This window comes from Hydractinia symbiolongicarpus, chromosome 15 (assembly GCF_029227915.1).
Source record: "Hydractinia symbiolongicarpus strain clone_291-10 chromosome 15, HSymV2.1, whole genome shotgun sequence".
Taxonomy (NCBI): Eukaryota; Metazoa; Cnidaria; class Hydrozoa; order Anthoathecata; family Hydractiniidae; genus Hydractinia; species Hydractinia symbiolongicarpus.
The window spans coordinates 1,863,658-1,879,420 of NC_079889.1; the positions used below are offsets into that span (position 1 = coordinate 1,863,658).

Genomic DNA, 15,763 nt, shown 5'->3' on the forward strand with positions numbered 1-15,763 from the left:
ATTATGTTTTACTTTTCCTTCATTCTAATAAAACGCCTTGACCCTGGGGAGGGTGGAAAGATGAAGAAAATCGACATTATACTCGTTGATTCACCTGGTAAAGAGCATAAAGCTGTCCGTTAGAGCTGAAAACGATTTAAAAAACTAACTTGGTCCTAAAACGTTCTTCCAAAGCTGAGTTTTTGATCAATTTTAACAACTTTGTTTCTGAGCACTCTTCAGTTACATAATCTAAAAACACAAGGATGATAAGAAGGTGAATTTACAAAAGAGCACTGCCAAGTAACTCCCGTAAGTTGCGAAACAACGTGTAGCAATACAAAAATTGTAAGTCATCAGATCTTAAATTGAGGCAGATTGGCAAAAAAACGATATCAAAAGCAACGCCCTTTATCCCAATTTATTTGATTAAGATATGATAACATCATACGAGGAAGCTGCGAAGTTACGACATCACGATTATGACAGCACACAGCTGCGACCTACCAAGTACCTACCACCGTAAGTGTCAATGTCTAATTTCCATGGCGATATCACTTCGAAGTGTGCGCTAGGCTCTGACTGTTTGAGGAATTCCTAATTTAAGTATTCAAAATTGTACTCATGCCCTGAAGCGTTCGATAGTGACATATTACAATTACATGACCAAAAAGTTGGGAATATTCCCTATTAAAAAAGGCGAGATTGGTCGCGAAATTGGTGGGTGTTGCCATGTCGCTAACAGAGTTTGTAAACTCTACTTAAACTTTATTTCTAGAATGAATTTGACGCCAACAAATAAATAAAACAGGGGAATTTGGCTATTTTTCGCTAGTCGACTACGATATGAACACGCAATATTGACACTTGTTGCGTTTCTGCTTTACATACGTTTTCACCAGGAAAACACAACAAAAATTTTGCTAATTTTCAGCTTTAGTTTTTAGCGATATCAGAAAGCAAAAAAAAAGCCCTGGGGACGAGATTGAGAAATGACCCTTTTCTCCCCTCCTACATAATGGCAGTTCATATTTTTGTTTTCTGCTTAAATTTTCATTAAATTTTCTCTCTATCGTTATCCAGCTTAAGCGTTACCAGAAGAGAAAGAGAGAGTCACATAAAGTTTTTACGAAAATGGGTTTCTCTGCCGGCAAGAAATTAACAGCTCGGCCGTCCTTTTTTCTAACGTTATATCCGCGGGTTGTTTCTCTATAACTAAGGCAATAAATCCTGGGGACCAAAATGTTTTTTCGCATCGCGTTTTATTCTTTTTCGTTCACAATCTCTTTCAGTTTCACTTCTCAAATACTACAAAGAACTACTGGTGTGTGGTTCTTAATCTAGTTATTAGATATTCTTCTATCGTTTATAACATATATATACACGTCTTTCTGCTGACACTTGCATTGCTTGTTAATTTGTAGTGCACTCAATAACGAAAGAAACGATAATAAATTTATCAACATTTTGAAAATGTTGGCAACAGTTTTTTCATTGTGAGTACAATTGGTAGGTGGTTACACAGATTACAGATTTATTTTATAAATGAACATTGCGAATTTAAAGAATTAAGTTGAGTCAACGGCGCACGTTTTTTCCACCTGGTCTTTAAAATGTCATCTGGCGGGGAGAAAAAGAAGCGATGCAATCCCCACGGACATAGAGCGGTCAGGCTATACAGCCCAGAATATACCCGGGGTACCAATTTATAAGCCACACAAAATGGTATACGGTGCTGCGTACTCTGTGTCCCAATTTTTTTCTGTTTGTTCCAGGATAAAGCTAGCTAGCTAGATATATTTCTTTATCCAAGCTGTGTGTTTAAACGATTTTATACCCTTTTTATTTTTCTCGTGGCTAGTTTACTTTTCTCTTTACATGTTAAAGTTTCTAATTCCCTTCTCAATCATCTCCAATCAAGTCACTTTTGAATGGATGATAAGCATCAGCCTCCTAGAGCCTAGCTAGAAGCTTACTAAATAGTTAGCGAACTAGCTAGCTAGCTATATATGAATTAAGCGTGACATTTTTGTTTACTTTTCAGCAGTAAGCTCTGTGGCACTAGCATTTGCGTGGTGGAAGGAAAAAGATGCTAGAATTTGGTGAAAAGAGGTCTTTTCCCTGTTGCCTGTGGATTACTTTCCCCTGAAAACCTAAATAAACAGAATTCATATATACACCAACACAGACAACAAAAGCAAAGACTCTTTACAGTTTTAGCTAGTTGTATTTTGCTAGCTATAGACAACTGTTTTGTAGGAACGTTTTGTACAGATGCATTCTTCATGTCAAGGATGTACCACTTTTGGTTGAGGGAGAACACAGACCTTTCATGGTTGAAATTTACAAAAGAAACCCATCCTAATGTCAGGTTTAATGTTAGAAAACAAAGTTTTTATGAAAAATAACCCCTATTTATATTCATCATATTGTTAAAACATTTAAAACTTTTATTTTGTTATAAAATTGTCAAAAATCTTTGCATCAATTTGTTATAAAGTTGTCAAAAAACTTAAATCTTTCCTGATTTGCCATTATATCTACCTTGTCTTTTATGTGACACCTCACCATTAATTTCTTGTAATAGATAAAAAGCTTATCATTAAAAATCATGATATCGCATAGTTCTCAAAAAATTACGATAATCCATATGATTACTTTGTTACTGCATGTCACATTTAAGTTTAGTAAGTCTTTAAAAGATTTTTTTTTAAAAATATATACCCATCTGATGATTTAGAAGTATATAATTATATATATTTCACCAAAAACTTAAATTTGTTAATTTATAAATGTGTTGGGACGAAATAAACTGCTTTTGCATGTCTATATGAAAAAGCACTCACAACATAAATTGCGCGCCCCAAGTTTTGATAACTTTGTTTGCACGAACATTCACGAAATATAAAAATTCTGTACACCGCACAGGGGTTGGTGTTTTAACATGCAGAACAAGCTTAGTACAAGTTCCAGCAATGATCACGGCCAGGAATTTCAATCCATAAATTGTAGGTCAAGTCATTAAATAAACTTTGTGATTACTTGTGGAACAAACAATATTTATGAGTAAATTAAATTATAGACAGTTGAACTTATAAAGACAGCGCTAACTATTAAACATGAAAATCATTACCTAAAATAATTAATATCAATTTTTTTTTAATATTTTGCTTATTTTATTTATTTTAATTATATCTGCAAGACAATTGTACAAGTGCTTCAAGTAACATTTTGAAACATAAGATGTTACTTTCAATATATATTCCAGCGGTTAAACTTTCCTAAGAAGCGTAATGATCACGAACCCAAAAATAAGAATCATTTTTGTTCTATTGTGAAGTAATTAACCAGCAAAAGCCTATCCAATCCAGTATTACATAGACTAAGATATCATCAACACAACACCTTTAAAGTTGGTAACCACGAATTACAGCTGATACCTACCCATGCAATCCTTCACTGGTGCAGAGGTCAGCTAGCCAAACTTTTTGTAGAACTAGGGGGGCAGTTAATGGCTCAGCTATTATATCATTTTTCAAAACTGGGTAAAAGTCTTTGCATTTCCAAGAGCGATCACCCACCTCTTATTAATGGGCCTGCATTTGCAGGTTATTTGTGACAGTTTGTGGAGTAAAGTACCTTGTCTGGTGCCTAATAAACCAAGTATTTATTATGTGTTTACTATATACAGACTTTTTAGAAAAAAAGTAAAAAGCTTTGAAAACTGTTATGCAGGAACCAGACACACCAGTATGACCTATGTAAAACATCTTGTCAGCAAAAAGAAAAAGCGATATATTGAAGATGGATTTGATTTGGATTTAGCTTGTATCTTTTCAATGTTTACAGTTAATTATTAGTTATTCTTAGAAAACATTTCTCTTTTGCGTATTTTTCGAAATGTTATGAAAGAAGTCAGTGGAGGTTGATGTCATTTGTTGCAAGCATAAATGCCTGTAACAGGTGAAAAAATATGTCAACTATTTGCATATGATGGCGAAAATGTAGCACACCTGAAAGAGGTTTTCACTGTATCGTATTTTTCAGCTTACTTTTAAATATGTCTTGATATGTTTGGATTACTTTCTACCAAACTCATAGCATAGTAAACAAAAAGTATGCAAAATAGTGGCATCAAAATCTTGATTTTTTATTACCTCTAAACCCAAATATAAAAACTACTTCCTTTTTGATAAAATTATATATAAACAAATATAACTTTTTGAATTTTTACTGCTGCTAAGCATGGGATCTCCCAATTTTGCTTTTGTAAAAGTTGTAAATCAAAGCCTGTGGTCTTAAATCCTTTGTTATACACAAAGCAATGATCCAGAAAATTTATAAGAAAAGCAGCAGATATATTTACATTAGATCAAACAAAATTGCTTTTAAGATTCAATTTTCATAAATAACTGCTAGGAAAATGTTCAGGTTATATAATCTTTGTGGATGTTGTAAATTTCACTACTATATATCAGAAATTATTAAGTAGAAGGGAAATGCCAATTGTCTACACTTTAATGGGTAACCATAAGATAGACAAAATGGTATCAACACCAATTGCTCTATTTGAATTTTGTGTCACTAGGTGTGCAAAACAGATACTGTATGTATTCACTTTATTTCCTCTTCTTTATTTTTCCTTGACTTTGTGTTAGATATTAAACCCAATATTGTGGCGATGGGGTTTCCATCTGAAAACTTAGAAGGTGTTTATAGAAATAATTTTGATGATGTTGTTAGGTAAGTATTCTTAGTTTGTTTTACGTTATTTATGTTTCCTTATTTTTAATATAAGGCGATTCCAATGTAATTGGTTTTTGTACGGGCGAAGTTGATAGTAACTTATGGTCGGTCTGCAAAATAAAAATAATTTTATTGAGAATGTATGGTCGGAACAACAACAAAAATAATAAAAAATAACAACGGAGGAGGGTGTTACAACAATATTTTTTTTCTATGTATATTTGCATAATATTTTCGCATGTATTTTCGAATAATAATAATTTGTGTCACTAAAAATATGTAATTAGTTCTCAAGGTGAAAGAATAAAAATACTTGCATGATCAAAAACTTGTTTTTAAAAGTTATACAGCAAGAATTTTTCTTGTGCTGTTTCGAAACTTTTACAACAAGTTATTCTTCTCCTACTTAAAATAATAAAACAAACGATTTTAGTGTTCTTTTAATGTTTTTTGTGCAGTTTTAAAGGAAAATCTAAATTTAAGTGCAAATTCTTTTTCGGACTATGGTTGTCTAGTTGAGAATATTTAAAGTCTTTTGCAGCGTTAAAATCATTTTTTTAAATTCATAATGGAGGAGGAGTTACGACAAGCGTATTCTATCTTGTTTTAATTATTTTTCCTAAATGGTATTGACCAAACTTGCTGTATTACAGCTTAGCTAGTGTAATTTTAAACATATATTAATCATTACGATGGAGGGTGTTACGACAATAATCTGTCTTGTTTTTCACTTGTATTATAACTATTTTAGCGAAAGTAGCTAATTTTTGTTATAAATCACATAAAAATTTAAACTTCTGTTTAACCACGTAACTATTTTTGTAATTACAAAATTAGCGCATCGCGCATTTTAGTTTTATCGCAACAAATTACCATGAACAAAGAATCAACTTCCAATGGTGGTCCTAAAGTAATTTTATTGATTCACCTTGTTTAGTATAATTGTAGATGGACATTCAACCAACAAAGATAACATCATTAATATCTTCTATGCTCATTATATTTTCACGAGATGGGATGCGAAAATGTTTGTTTTTTTCATGTTTTTTTCTTTAAAAATTTTCTGCTTGATATTATTAATTTCTTGTTTTCGGGAAAATTAGGGTCGGTCGGGTTTGTAGAACAACGAATTAAATTGGAGTTGACTAAATGCAGTTTATAAGAACATTAAGACTGCGATTTTGTAAAAATACATCCTAAATTTCTTCATATAGTTTAATAAGAAAACAATCCGAGTGTGAAATTACTTAGAAACGATTACTTTAAAAAGTTTACATTTACAAAAGTGTACATTATCTGCATCCATTTTTTCCACTCTTATAAATATACTTCATTACTAAAATGTGACCATTCCTCTTTTACTTTTTAAAATTTCTAATTTTCCCCATTTTTCAGAAGAACACAACTAAGAACATTTCAGGGTATATGTATAATAAACAAGCACATGGCTAAAATTTAGACATTCTTGTACCAAAATATATTAACAGGTTTAGGTAGTTTGTGCTCCAACACACAGTGGCTTTGCTCACATGTTAAGCGAAATACTTTTTTTTATCAATGTCATGATTTAGAATGATTGTTGGGGTTGGTAAGAACCAGAATCAAAGATAACAAATTTAAATCCCTTTTGATTTGAATTTAACCCTAACCAACTGGTGAATATTTAGGTTAAATTTGTGCTTATTTTTCCTATGAGTGTATAGCTTGTTCACTGAACTTGTTTGTGTGAAAGGTTAAGGTAACCTCAGCACTAATGTAATGGAAATATGTAAATTCTCTGTAGCACTATAGGACCGTCAATTGAAATCAGCTGGGTGTAAGATACTACTTTAAATGGTATTATACTAAAAGTCAATAAATCGTGCAATAAATTCCAAAGGTTACAAAGCTGAATGATCGATCAATACAATCAGTTTCTCACTTTAACTTTGACAGGGAACAACTCTTAGAATATTATTAATTTTTATAATTTAGGTTTCTTGAAATAAAGCACAAGGATAAATACAAAGTTTACAACCTGTAAGTAACAAACGTCATTTTTAAAAGCATTTAAATAATTTCGTGACTTGTCATGTCATTCACTTTTTCTTGCAGATGTTCTGAAAGAAGTTACGATCCTGGAAAATTTGCCAATAGAGGTTGGTTTTGCTATTTAAGGATTTGTTTATTATTTGTTATCTCAAACATTTTTACAAGGACTCCAAAAAATTAGGCTTAACAGTAATTTTGACAAGCTCTATAGTGTTAAAAGAATAGGTGGTTGTGTCGGTAGTTGCTAATTTTTATTGCTTGGTACGTAGTTCCTTAATTCTTAACTTAACTAACATATTAATATGTACAAATAGTTAAATATTAAAGATATATTTATGTAATGTGATTTTACTTTGTTTAGAGACCTTACTAGGAAAAAAGTATTTTCAAAAGAAACTTTTGCCATTTTCAAAAATTTACAAAATTTTAGTCCTGCAAAAAGTATGGTCAATCGTGAAGCTGAAAAGTTTTATTTGGCAAAATTTGACAATTAGAAATTGTCTTAAGTATTTTGCTACTATAAGACGAAATGTATAAAAATTAGCCAGCAATAGATGAAATAGATGTAAAGGTGTATTGCAGAAGTTCTTCTGCAAGCACTTTCTTCCGTTAAAGACATATCAGATCAATAAAGTTTATTTCATGCTAACAACTCTTACAAAAACATGATAAAATATAAAATAAATATAAAACATAAGTCTTTTCTTCTGTATTTATTTCTCTCCTCATGGAACTAATTTTATTTTAGTTTCTGTATTTCCTTTTGATGACCACAATGCACCACCATTCGAATTGATGGAACCCTGTTGTCAAGATTTGGATGAGTGGTTATCTAAAGATGACAAAAATGTGGCAATTGTGCATTGTAAAGCTGGAAAGGTATTTTCAATATCCTACAGTGACCACTGACTCTTGTTGCTTATTCACGTCTGTGGCCAGCATTTGTGTTTACAAAACTTGATTCATGTCTACAAAAACTGCTGACATGATTTTTATTTATGCTAGAAATAACTTAAATTTACAAAAGCTTTGCTCCCATTTTCTCTCTAAATTTAACTGGGAGCGTACAATGCAAAAAAATTTATCAATTCTAAGGTGAAACACAAGTTTCCGACTTAAAGCAGACTGATGACTTTTGACGTCAGCAATTTTTGCCAACACGGAATAAATTAAATTAGATAGTATTGTTTTAATTTGTATATGTGTTTTGCCTGTTTTACGCAGTATTATTTATGTTTACATTTTTCTAAAAAATGCGCAAGTGTCACCATGCCCTCTGTAAAATGCACAGTGTGACTATGCCCTGTTTCTATTTGTTTGTATTGTTTTAGGGACGTACTGGTGTAATGATATGTGCATACTTGTTGTATAGAGGATTTTTTGATACTGCAGACGATGCGATGAATTATTATGCAGATGCTAGGACAAGCAATAGGAAGGTATGTTTTTAATTGTCCTTGTTGTTGTTATTGTTGTTGTTGTCGTTGTTGTTTTCATTGTCATGTCTGTAAAATAGCAAGGCTACACCTTGCTTTTAATTGCTTGTTTGTTTGTTTGTTTGTTTTTTATTTATTTAAGCTGCACCTTTAGTCCCATTGCTGATTTGCGTTGTTTTAAATCTTACCTTTCGCACTACTGCTCATCTAAATTTGCATCATGTTTCTTAGATTCCAACCTGTTTTAATTTTTTTTTTTTGGTTTATAGGGAGTAACAATACCAAGTCAAAGAAGATATATTACTTATTTTGGTTACTATGCAAAGTATAGATGCTTTTATTTATGTTTTCATTGTTGTGTACTAACTGTTATCGCCTTTTTTTAAAAAATATATGAATAATATTTGTTTTTTTAGCAACAGGCTCACCTACGAACCAAAAACTGTTTTATTAAACTCTATAACCTTTGTTGGAATTCCTACCTTTCAATCACAGACATGCTGTAAGTTGAAGTTTTTGTAAAGTTTAAAGAAAGCTTGAAATTTACTATCTATACGTAACTGAATATACACTTTTTCTTATATAAGAATGATTTTACAAGAATATCAGCATGAGATTTAAGGTTAAAAAAATTGGCCTATTGTTTAGAACAATAGAGACATCAGAATAATATCTACTCTAGTGTGTGTGTATCGTACCTACTCTAGGACTATCAAATTTATCGAATGAGTATTGGTTTTGAAAAGGGGGGAAGCGCTCATTCTAGGGTCTCTTCCATTGAATGTATTTTCTTATCAAAAAGCAAGGCACTCTATCTAGCAGGGGTGGTTAGTTGAGCAAATACAGTAACTTTATGCTAATTTAACTGCTGTATGTGAAAATGTTTGCTAACTATTTGCTATTGTAAATAAGTGAAGATGAGTTGAGTTTTTATTTATATTGTTTTGTTTATATTTTAGCTCCTTCTTTTCTTGTTTATCAAACGAAAGTAGTTTTATATAAATCTAAAAGTTATGAGGTAGGTCATAAGTCGGCATTTCTGACATTTCTGAGAAAAAAAAATGAGGGGATTGTTTGGAAAGGTTTATAGTTGTAACGTTTATTGACTCGCAACTCAGTGTAAATCCTGTAAAACCCTGGAAATTAGTTCAAAGAAAATTTTAACAAGTTAAGGGTACTATTTTTAAAAATTTTACTCCGCTTAAGAAAAATTGAGAAGTTATGTTGAGATATATAGTTAATAACAATGAAATACGAAATTGAAAGATGGGGATAATATTTACTGCATGTTACTTTTAAGATTTTTGTTTTTCTGGTATAAGAATTATACTTTTTTGGTTCTGCCTGAATTACTCTTTACTTCAAATGAAATTTCCATTTACTGCTATTAAAATTACTTCACAAGCACCACAACCGTTTAGATTATCCATTTCCCTTCATCTGAGGATAGATAGACTCTTCCTAGGGAAGCTTATTTTTATTTTGTGAACATAGCGCAGGATGCTTTTCTATAAACATACAACGTTTTTTAAATAGCATTTTTGGTATGTTATGGTACAGTTAGTATGATGGTATGTTTGATATGATTTTTGTCACTAAACAGGTTAAAAAAAACGAAGAAGAATTCAAAATGGAACTGTCTAAACCAATTCCCATCTGTGGCGATATAAAGATTGATTTTTTCCACAAAGACAGGTTTAAGAAGGTAATATCATAAGTGTGGCGTGAAATAAAGTGTTTGTGTGCGATAGTTTTATTTGTAAACATTTCAAAATGACGGTAAAAGATAGAGGAGAGAAAGGCTGATCAGTCTTCCTTGTTTACTTTTCCTAAAAATGCAATGCAAAATAATAAATATATTGATGACCTCATGACTGTTAAGACATAGTTGAAAACCACCATAGTAGGCCCTTTAAAATGAAGAATGATAAAAATTCTGATTTAATGAAAACATAATTCAAGCACTTCTGCTTGGTTTTGCCACCTTTTGAATTCGTTTCTTTCGATTTTCCAAATTCTAATCCGACATATATACCAGAGTTATCGGGATTCTGCCAGTACCAAATTCATGTATGAAGTAAGAAAATGGGAAGATATGTTATAAAACATTTTTATCAGTAACAGAGAATCGACAAAAAATACCAAAATATTGGCTAGACTGTTCCCAAATGGCATTTAGAAAGGCAATGGTTGAAGGCGTACCGTGTGTACGCATCCTCTACTGAGAATGGGCTACCCACGATCAGATCTCTGATCACGACAACTGATTATAATCTTTGTAATAAAATTGAAGGCGAGTTACTTTCTTCATCGCCAATATCCTCTTCAATTTTAGATCGTACAAGTCTATTAGTCCAAGAAAACCCTGGAAACTCTAAAAACTCTGAATTTAAACAAGTGGCCTTTAGAATACTGATATTTAGATAAAATTTGATTAAAAAAAAAACAGTAAATTTTGCCGGCAAAAAACACCATATTTTTATGTTATGGTGGAAATTTCGCTACAGTCATTTATGTTAAAAAATTTTAAGAGTAAAGACCCTGAAAATCTAAGAAAAACCCTGAATAATATTACCAATATACAATTACCAAATACTAAGTAAATGACTTTGAATGACCCCGAAATTGATGTAATAAATTCAAAATTATTTTTCAGATCTTCATATGTTTATAAAAAAATGTATGTCTTTTTGTTTTTAGGAGAGAATGTGCGTGTTTTGGTTTAACACGTTCTTTTTAAAACATGGTGTAACTCTCGATCACCCAGAAGGTGGTGGGATAATCGAGAAAAGTAAGGGAACAGATGAGGTGCGATATTATGAATTACACAAAAAAGAACTGGATAAAGCGAATAAAGACAAGAAACATAAATTCTTTCCGGAGAATTTCAAGGTAACAATTTAGTACCCAGTTCTCTTAGTTTTGTGTGTAGATAGACTTCAATAGATGCATTTGGGGTAGGCTTTTTCACGTTGATATAGCTCACTAAAAAATCGAATTTTTTTTTAAAGTTTATTTAGTAGTACAAAATAAGAGCAAAATGTTATCAATTTCCAATCTCTGAACAGCTTCCAATTCCCGAACAGCCTTCAATCCCCTAACCGCTTCTGATTCCCGAAAAGCCCCCGATCTCCGGACAGCTTTCAGTCTCCGAACTGCCTTCAATACCCGCAGCTTTATAGGGATAAAGGTTAAAATAATTTTTAAAAAATTTGTTATTGAAGAATTTTTTGTCAGCATTACAGCACTTTTACTTATTTTCTTTTGCATTTTACATATTCATTCAGCCTTTTATTAATTTTTTTTCGTTTTTTATACGTTTATTCATTTATTTATTTATCTATTCATTCATTCATCCATTCAGCTATTCCTTTTTGTTGTACAGATCCGACTGGATATCACTATACCTGCGGAAGACCACATTTTGTCGAGAACTATGGAGAGCACAGACGCTCCTCCTCAAATCCAAAACACACCTCCTCACATCCAAAACACACCTTTCAACAACGTTGAGGACAAAAAAACACAAAAAACTCTGTCCTTGCATCGCAATGTGATTTCCGAAATTAACAACCGGTTAAGCCCGGAAAGTGCAGGTAATGCATTTAATGCACCTCCATCGCCGAATACAAAGCGATTAACACAGTCGATAAGCTCACCCTTGAGTCCAACATCACCATTGGAAACGTGTGATAAAACGTTAAGTCGGTCTTTGGAAGTCTTAACTCTTGAGGAGGAACAATTGAGCGATGATGATGATGATGAATCATTTCCCACAACACGTGTATAATGAAGTCTTTTATAATTGGTTGGTGATCACGTGGGCTAATGCTTGTGTGCTGAAAGCTGCATGATCGATTGCATAATTCTAAATGAAAACATTTTAACTCCATTATACAGGTTTTTTATAGCACCGCGTCAATCTGTCTTTACGTAATAATAACACGAAAAGCAAGTCGGATATATTTATTTTTAAGGTTTTATAGATTTCATGGTGCTTTAAAATGTGGTTGCTACAAGTGCCTTTAACTTTTTCATGTTTGAATTTTTTTTACTTTTTATATAGCTGAATTTTTGACACGCTGAGGTTTATCGTCGCATGATTCATGCGTCACGCTCACTTTCACGCGACGTTTGAATTCAAATGCGTTTCGAATTTAAGAAAAATAGTAAGTACTTTATAAACAGGAACTTGCTAATACGTTTTTACCCTCCAGTGTTAACAATATATTGATTTGTCATGAGAATTTATTAAAAACAGGATTTAATCCTGCTACAGATAATAATTGGTATTTTATTTTCAATTTCTTTTTTCTACTGTATTGTATTTATGTAAAAGTTTGAAAAATCACCAAATATTTTAATTCTTTTTTAGTCACTCTATGATTGATGCCTGTTTCTAATTTACTGCCCCCTCAAATAGGGACCAGTCCTTATACATTGATTATTTCACGCGTTCGGTCCTCAGATTAACACCCGTGATACGTACCCCGGGCATCGTTATTTCGTGCATCCTTAGCACGAAGTCGCGATTCGGCTACCATTTTTAAATAAATAAATAAAAGAGAATAGAAATATTCTAATTAGTTATTGAGACTGCTATCCATTTAAGAGTTTATGAAGGCACCCAGCGTTTAAACATCCCCAGGGCTCTTTTAGAAGAGCGCTGGTGACCAGGTTGCTTAATACGGACAGCAACAGCAAAGCTCATGAGCATGCGTACTTAAAATGTTTACATCACGTGACTGGGAAATTTTTCTTTCTGTTCCGTTCCGGGAAAAGTACAATGGAGTTCAACTTTTTCCTCTGTGGTGTGTGCGGTTTATTTCGTGAGAGTTGTGCAACCTCGTTCCTAGGGCTTTTGTTTTAATATGCCCTGGTAACGAGGTTAAAAATTACGGAAAATGTGTATACTTTCTGGAGATAACGAAGAAAATTTTTTGTTCCGTTTTTGGGAGAATTTTCTGAAAGTGGAAAACAGCCTATACACGCATGACAGAAATGTAAAATAAAACAGACGATTATTAGTCATTATTATTCACCAAGAACGATAATATCAATGACGTCATTCTACTCGTGACAATATAAATAATTTGATTGCAATTGAAATTGTTTGTTTCTTTTTCGTTACAAGTTAATGTGTCCGTTTGATGCTACCTTAACAACCGATATCCTGGTTGCAAACAAAAATAGTCTTTTAATTAAAATAACTTTGCTTTCTTTCAGTTCTGTCCCCAGGCTTCTTTGTGTTTGTTACTTGGGAATACTCCCAACAAAATGTAAGAATGTTTCCTCGTTTTCACAGTTTCTTAATCGCCAAGCTAATATTACGGGGTGACCTGTTCTCATTAAATAACAACTTCGTCCCCAGCGCTTGTTAGACTTTTTATATTTAGACGATCCTAATTCTTCAAGAAAGGCTTGGCCAGCGAAAGTTTGTGTGTTTTTTTGTTTTTGTTTTTTTGGGGGGGGGTATCTTTTCATTTTAGTTTAGCCATATGTTAAAATCATGTGAATTTTGTGTTCAAGTATTGTTCTCTGATGGGACCAACCTCGTTGTGAGGAGGCTGCATAAAAACAAGTCTCTGGAAACGACGATGTAATGGAACAGGTGTGTCAGCTTAGCAACATCATTTCCTAGGGTTTTTCTACGCCAACAATGTTTTGACGTGACGTATATTATACGCGTAGAAGAGGCCTGGTGGTGGCGGAGTGGCCAACTTAGGTCACATTGAAGAAATGTTTAAGTATTTTACCTAGTGAGCCGCCACAGCCTAGTTCTGAGTATTATTTTTACTAAAGTAAAAGAATTCCAAAGCTATTTGAAGTTTTCCCCATCAATGAAAAGTTTAAAAATAGAACTGGACACAGTTATTTTATGATTACAATCAGTACTCATTAGAATTTCCGACAGGATTTAAAATTAAGTATTTCTTATTATGAAGACTCTATATTGGTTTTGATGTTTATCAAAGTCAACTGTATCTGTATTTAGTTCGTTACATTGCACTGGTAAGTTCGTTTTTTCTGTTTTGCATTTGCGTGAGCATGCTGTGCTATGGTAAGAGTTTATTTTTCCCATCCAAAGGTATATGATAATTCAAAGATGCTAAAAAAAGATAATTATATTATTATCATTAGCATTATTAACCTAGGATAGCCTCTTTATTTCCTAATGGTTCTGTTATCTATGAGAGTTCTGGGAAGGGGTCCTAGTGCATTTAAAGCTCCCATTGGAGCTACGAAAATCAGGCCAGCACAGCAATCGCTCAACTAGACAACCGCCTATGATATCAATTTCATCCTCATGCTAGGTTAAGCAGATCGATTCACACCGGCATGACTTGGCATGGGATTAAAACCCAAGACTTTCCGCACTGGAGGTAAATAATTTGCCAAAAATTAAAAGTAACCACAAAGTGTTTTTTATTATTTATTCCAACGTAGAGTACATGTGTTATGAATCATTAGAGTCTAACACACCAGAGACTTGGAAGGCAACCAAAGATTTTGGAGGAAGTCATCTGTAGTAATAAGTTAACACATATGAATTAAATTTTTGTCTTCGTTATACATTATTTCTTTCAATACCTTCCTTGCCCTTGGAGACTTCAAAAGGTTAGCACCGCAATATATAAGTTTTAGAAATGTTAGTTTTCTTGTGTTTTTTTGTCGTCAATCATTTCTTAATTATTAGTTACAACTTGTCGGATGTCAGATGACTTGAACTCCCAATCAGATAATAAAAAATTATTAAGAACAAAGCCAACCTCCTTCTGGGCTTTCTTTCTTTTTGCAACAATCTCGGGCGCTGTCAGAAAAAGAAAAAGAACCCTGTGGACGAAACCAGACCAAAGTGTTACTAAAGAAAATTATATATTTTAAGGAAGTCACTTAACTAATTATATAAGAAATAATTTTGAGTAATTAATATACAAAATGATTTCCGCTGTAAACAAATAAACATTGTTAGAAATATCAAGCATGTCTACATATTTGTTTACTAGTGAGTGTCACGCACATACAGCACAGTGAGAACGCTTTGTAGAAGACGCGCTCGTGGACAATAAACACAGCATCTCACTTTAGTGTCAGACGATAGGTGAGAAACAATTTCTTCATGTACGCTATAAAATGGGTTGAAAAATCTACTTTCTTTGCCTGCTCTTTCTAAAGTTGAAGTAAGCTTCATTTACACCCACGCAATCAGAAACATTCAATTATCAGAGAATATGTGAAACTAGATTCGTACATTGGGACGGACTGTGTCCGGATACTATTTCTCCGCGTTTATCTAATTTCGTAAGATTTTTTTGGTAAAGTTATTCGGAGGGTGACCCGCGGAAGAGCTTATACGCGTTCCTCATTTTGCGTTAAACATAGTCTTTTGATATTAAAATTAAAGGGGAGGGGAGGGGGTCTTCTCTTTTTGTTAATTTTTCTTGTTGTAAAATATACTAAAGAAGAGAAAATCGTTGCTAGCTAGGAGTTTTGCCGTCAACTTGAAATATTTATCAGTTCAACTATTAGAAATGTTGGAATATATTTAATTTTAAATTTTCAAATATTTT

The 15,763-nt window shown here is 32.7% G+C and overlaps 1 protein-coding gene across 2 annotated transcripts; it reads left to right on the forward strand.

Annotated features, from left to right (window-relative positions):
* The first annotated feature begins 3,677 nt into the window (after positions 1-3,677).
* On the forward strand, positions 3,678-12,556 carry LOC130628733 (phosphatidylinositol 3,4,5-trisphosphate 3-phosphatase and dual-specificity protein phosphatase PTEN-like). Of its 2 annotated transcripts, XM_057441724.1 has the most exons (12): positions 3,678-3,807; positions 4,638-4,722; positions 6,700-6,744; positions 6,820-6,863; positions 7,505-7,635; positions 8,088-8,195; positions 8,462-8,517; positions 8,609-8,694; positions 9,152-9,210; positions 9,796-9,897; positions 10,893-11,084; positions 11,578-12,556. In XM_057441724.1, the coding sequence occupies exons 1-12, from the start codon at positions 3,732-3,734 to the stop codon at positions 11,980-11,982; spliced, it is 1,389 nt and encodes a 462-aa protein (XP_057297707.1). In that variant the 5' UTR covers positions 3,678-3,731; the 3' UTR covers positions 11,983-12,556. The 2 variants fall into 2 exon arrangements, with proteins under 2 accessions (XP_057297707.1, XP_057297708.1); XM_057441725.1 differs by lacking the exon at positions 9,796-9,897.
* Positions 12,557-15,763: the final 3,207 nt, after the last annotated feature.

Bases quoted from the DNA above. Each gene is read 5' to 3' on its own strand.
- LOC130628733 (XM_057441724.1), top strand. From the start codon at position 3,732: ATGACCTATGTAAAACATCTTGTCAGCAAAAAGAAAAAGCGATATATT. The intron at 6,864-7,504 runs GTTGGTTTTGCT...ATTTTATTTTAG, and splicing joins TGGAAAATTTGCCAATAGAG to TTTCTGTATTTCCTTTTGAT. The intron at 8,695-9,151 runs GTAAGTTGAAGT...TTTATATTTTAG, and splicing joins CTTTCAATCACAGACATGCT to CTCCTTCTTTTCTTGTTTAT.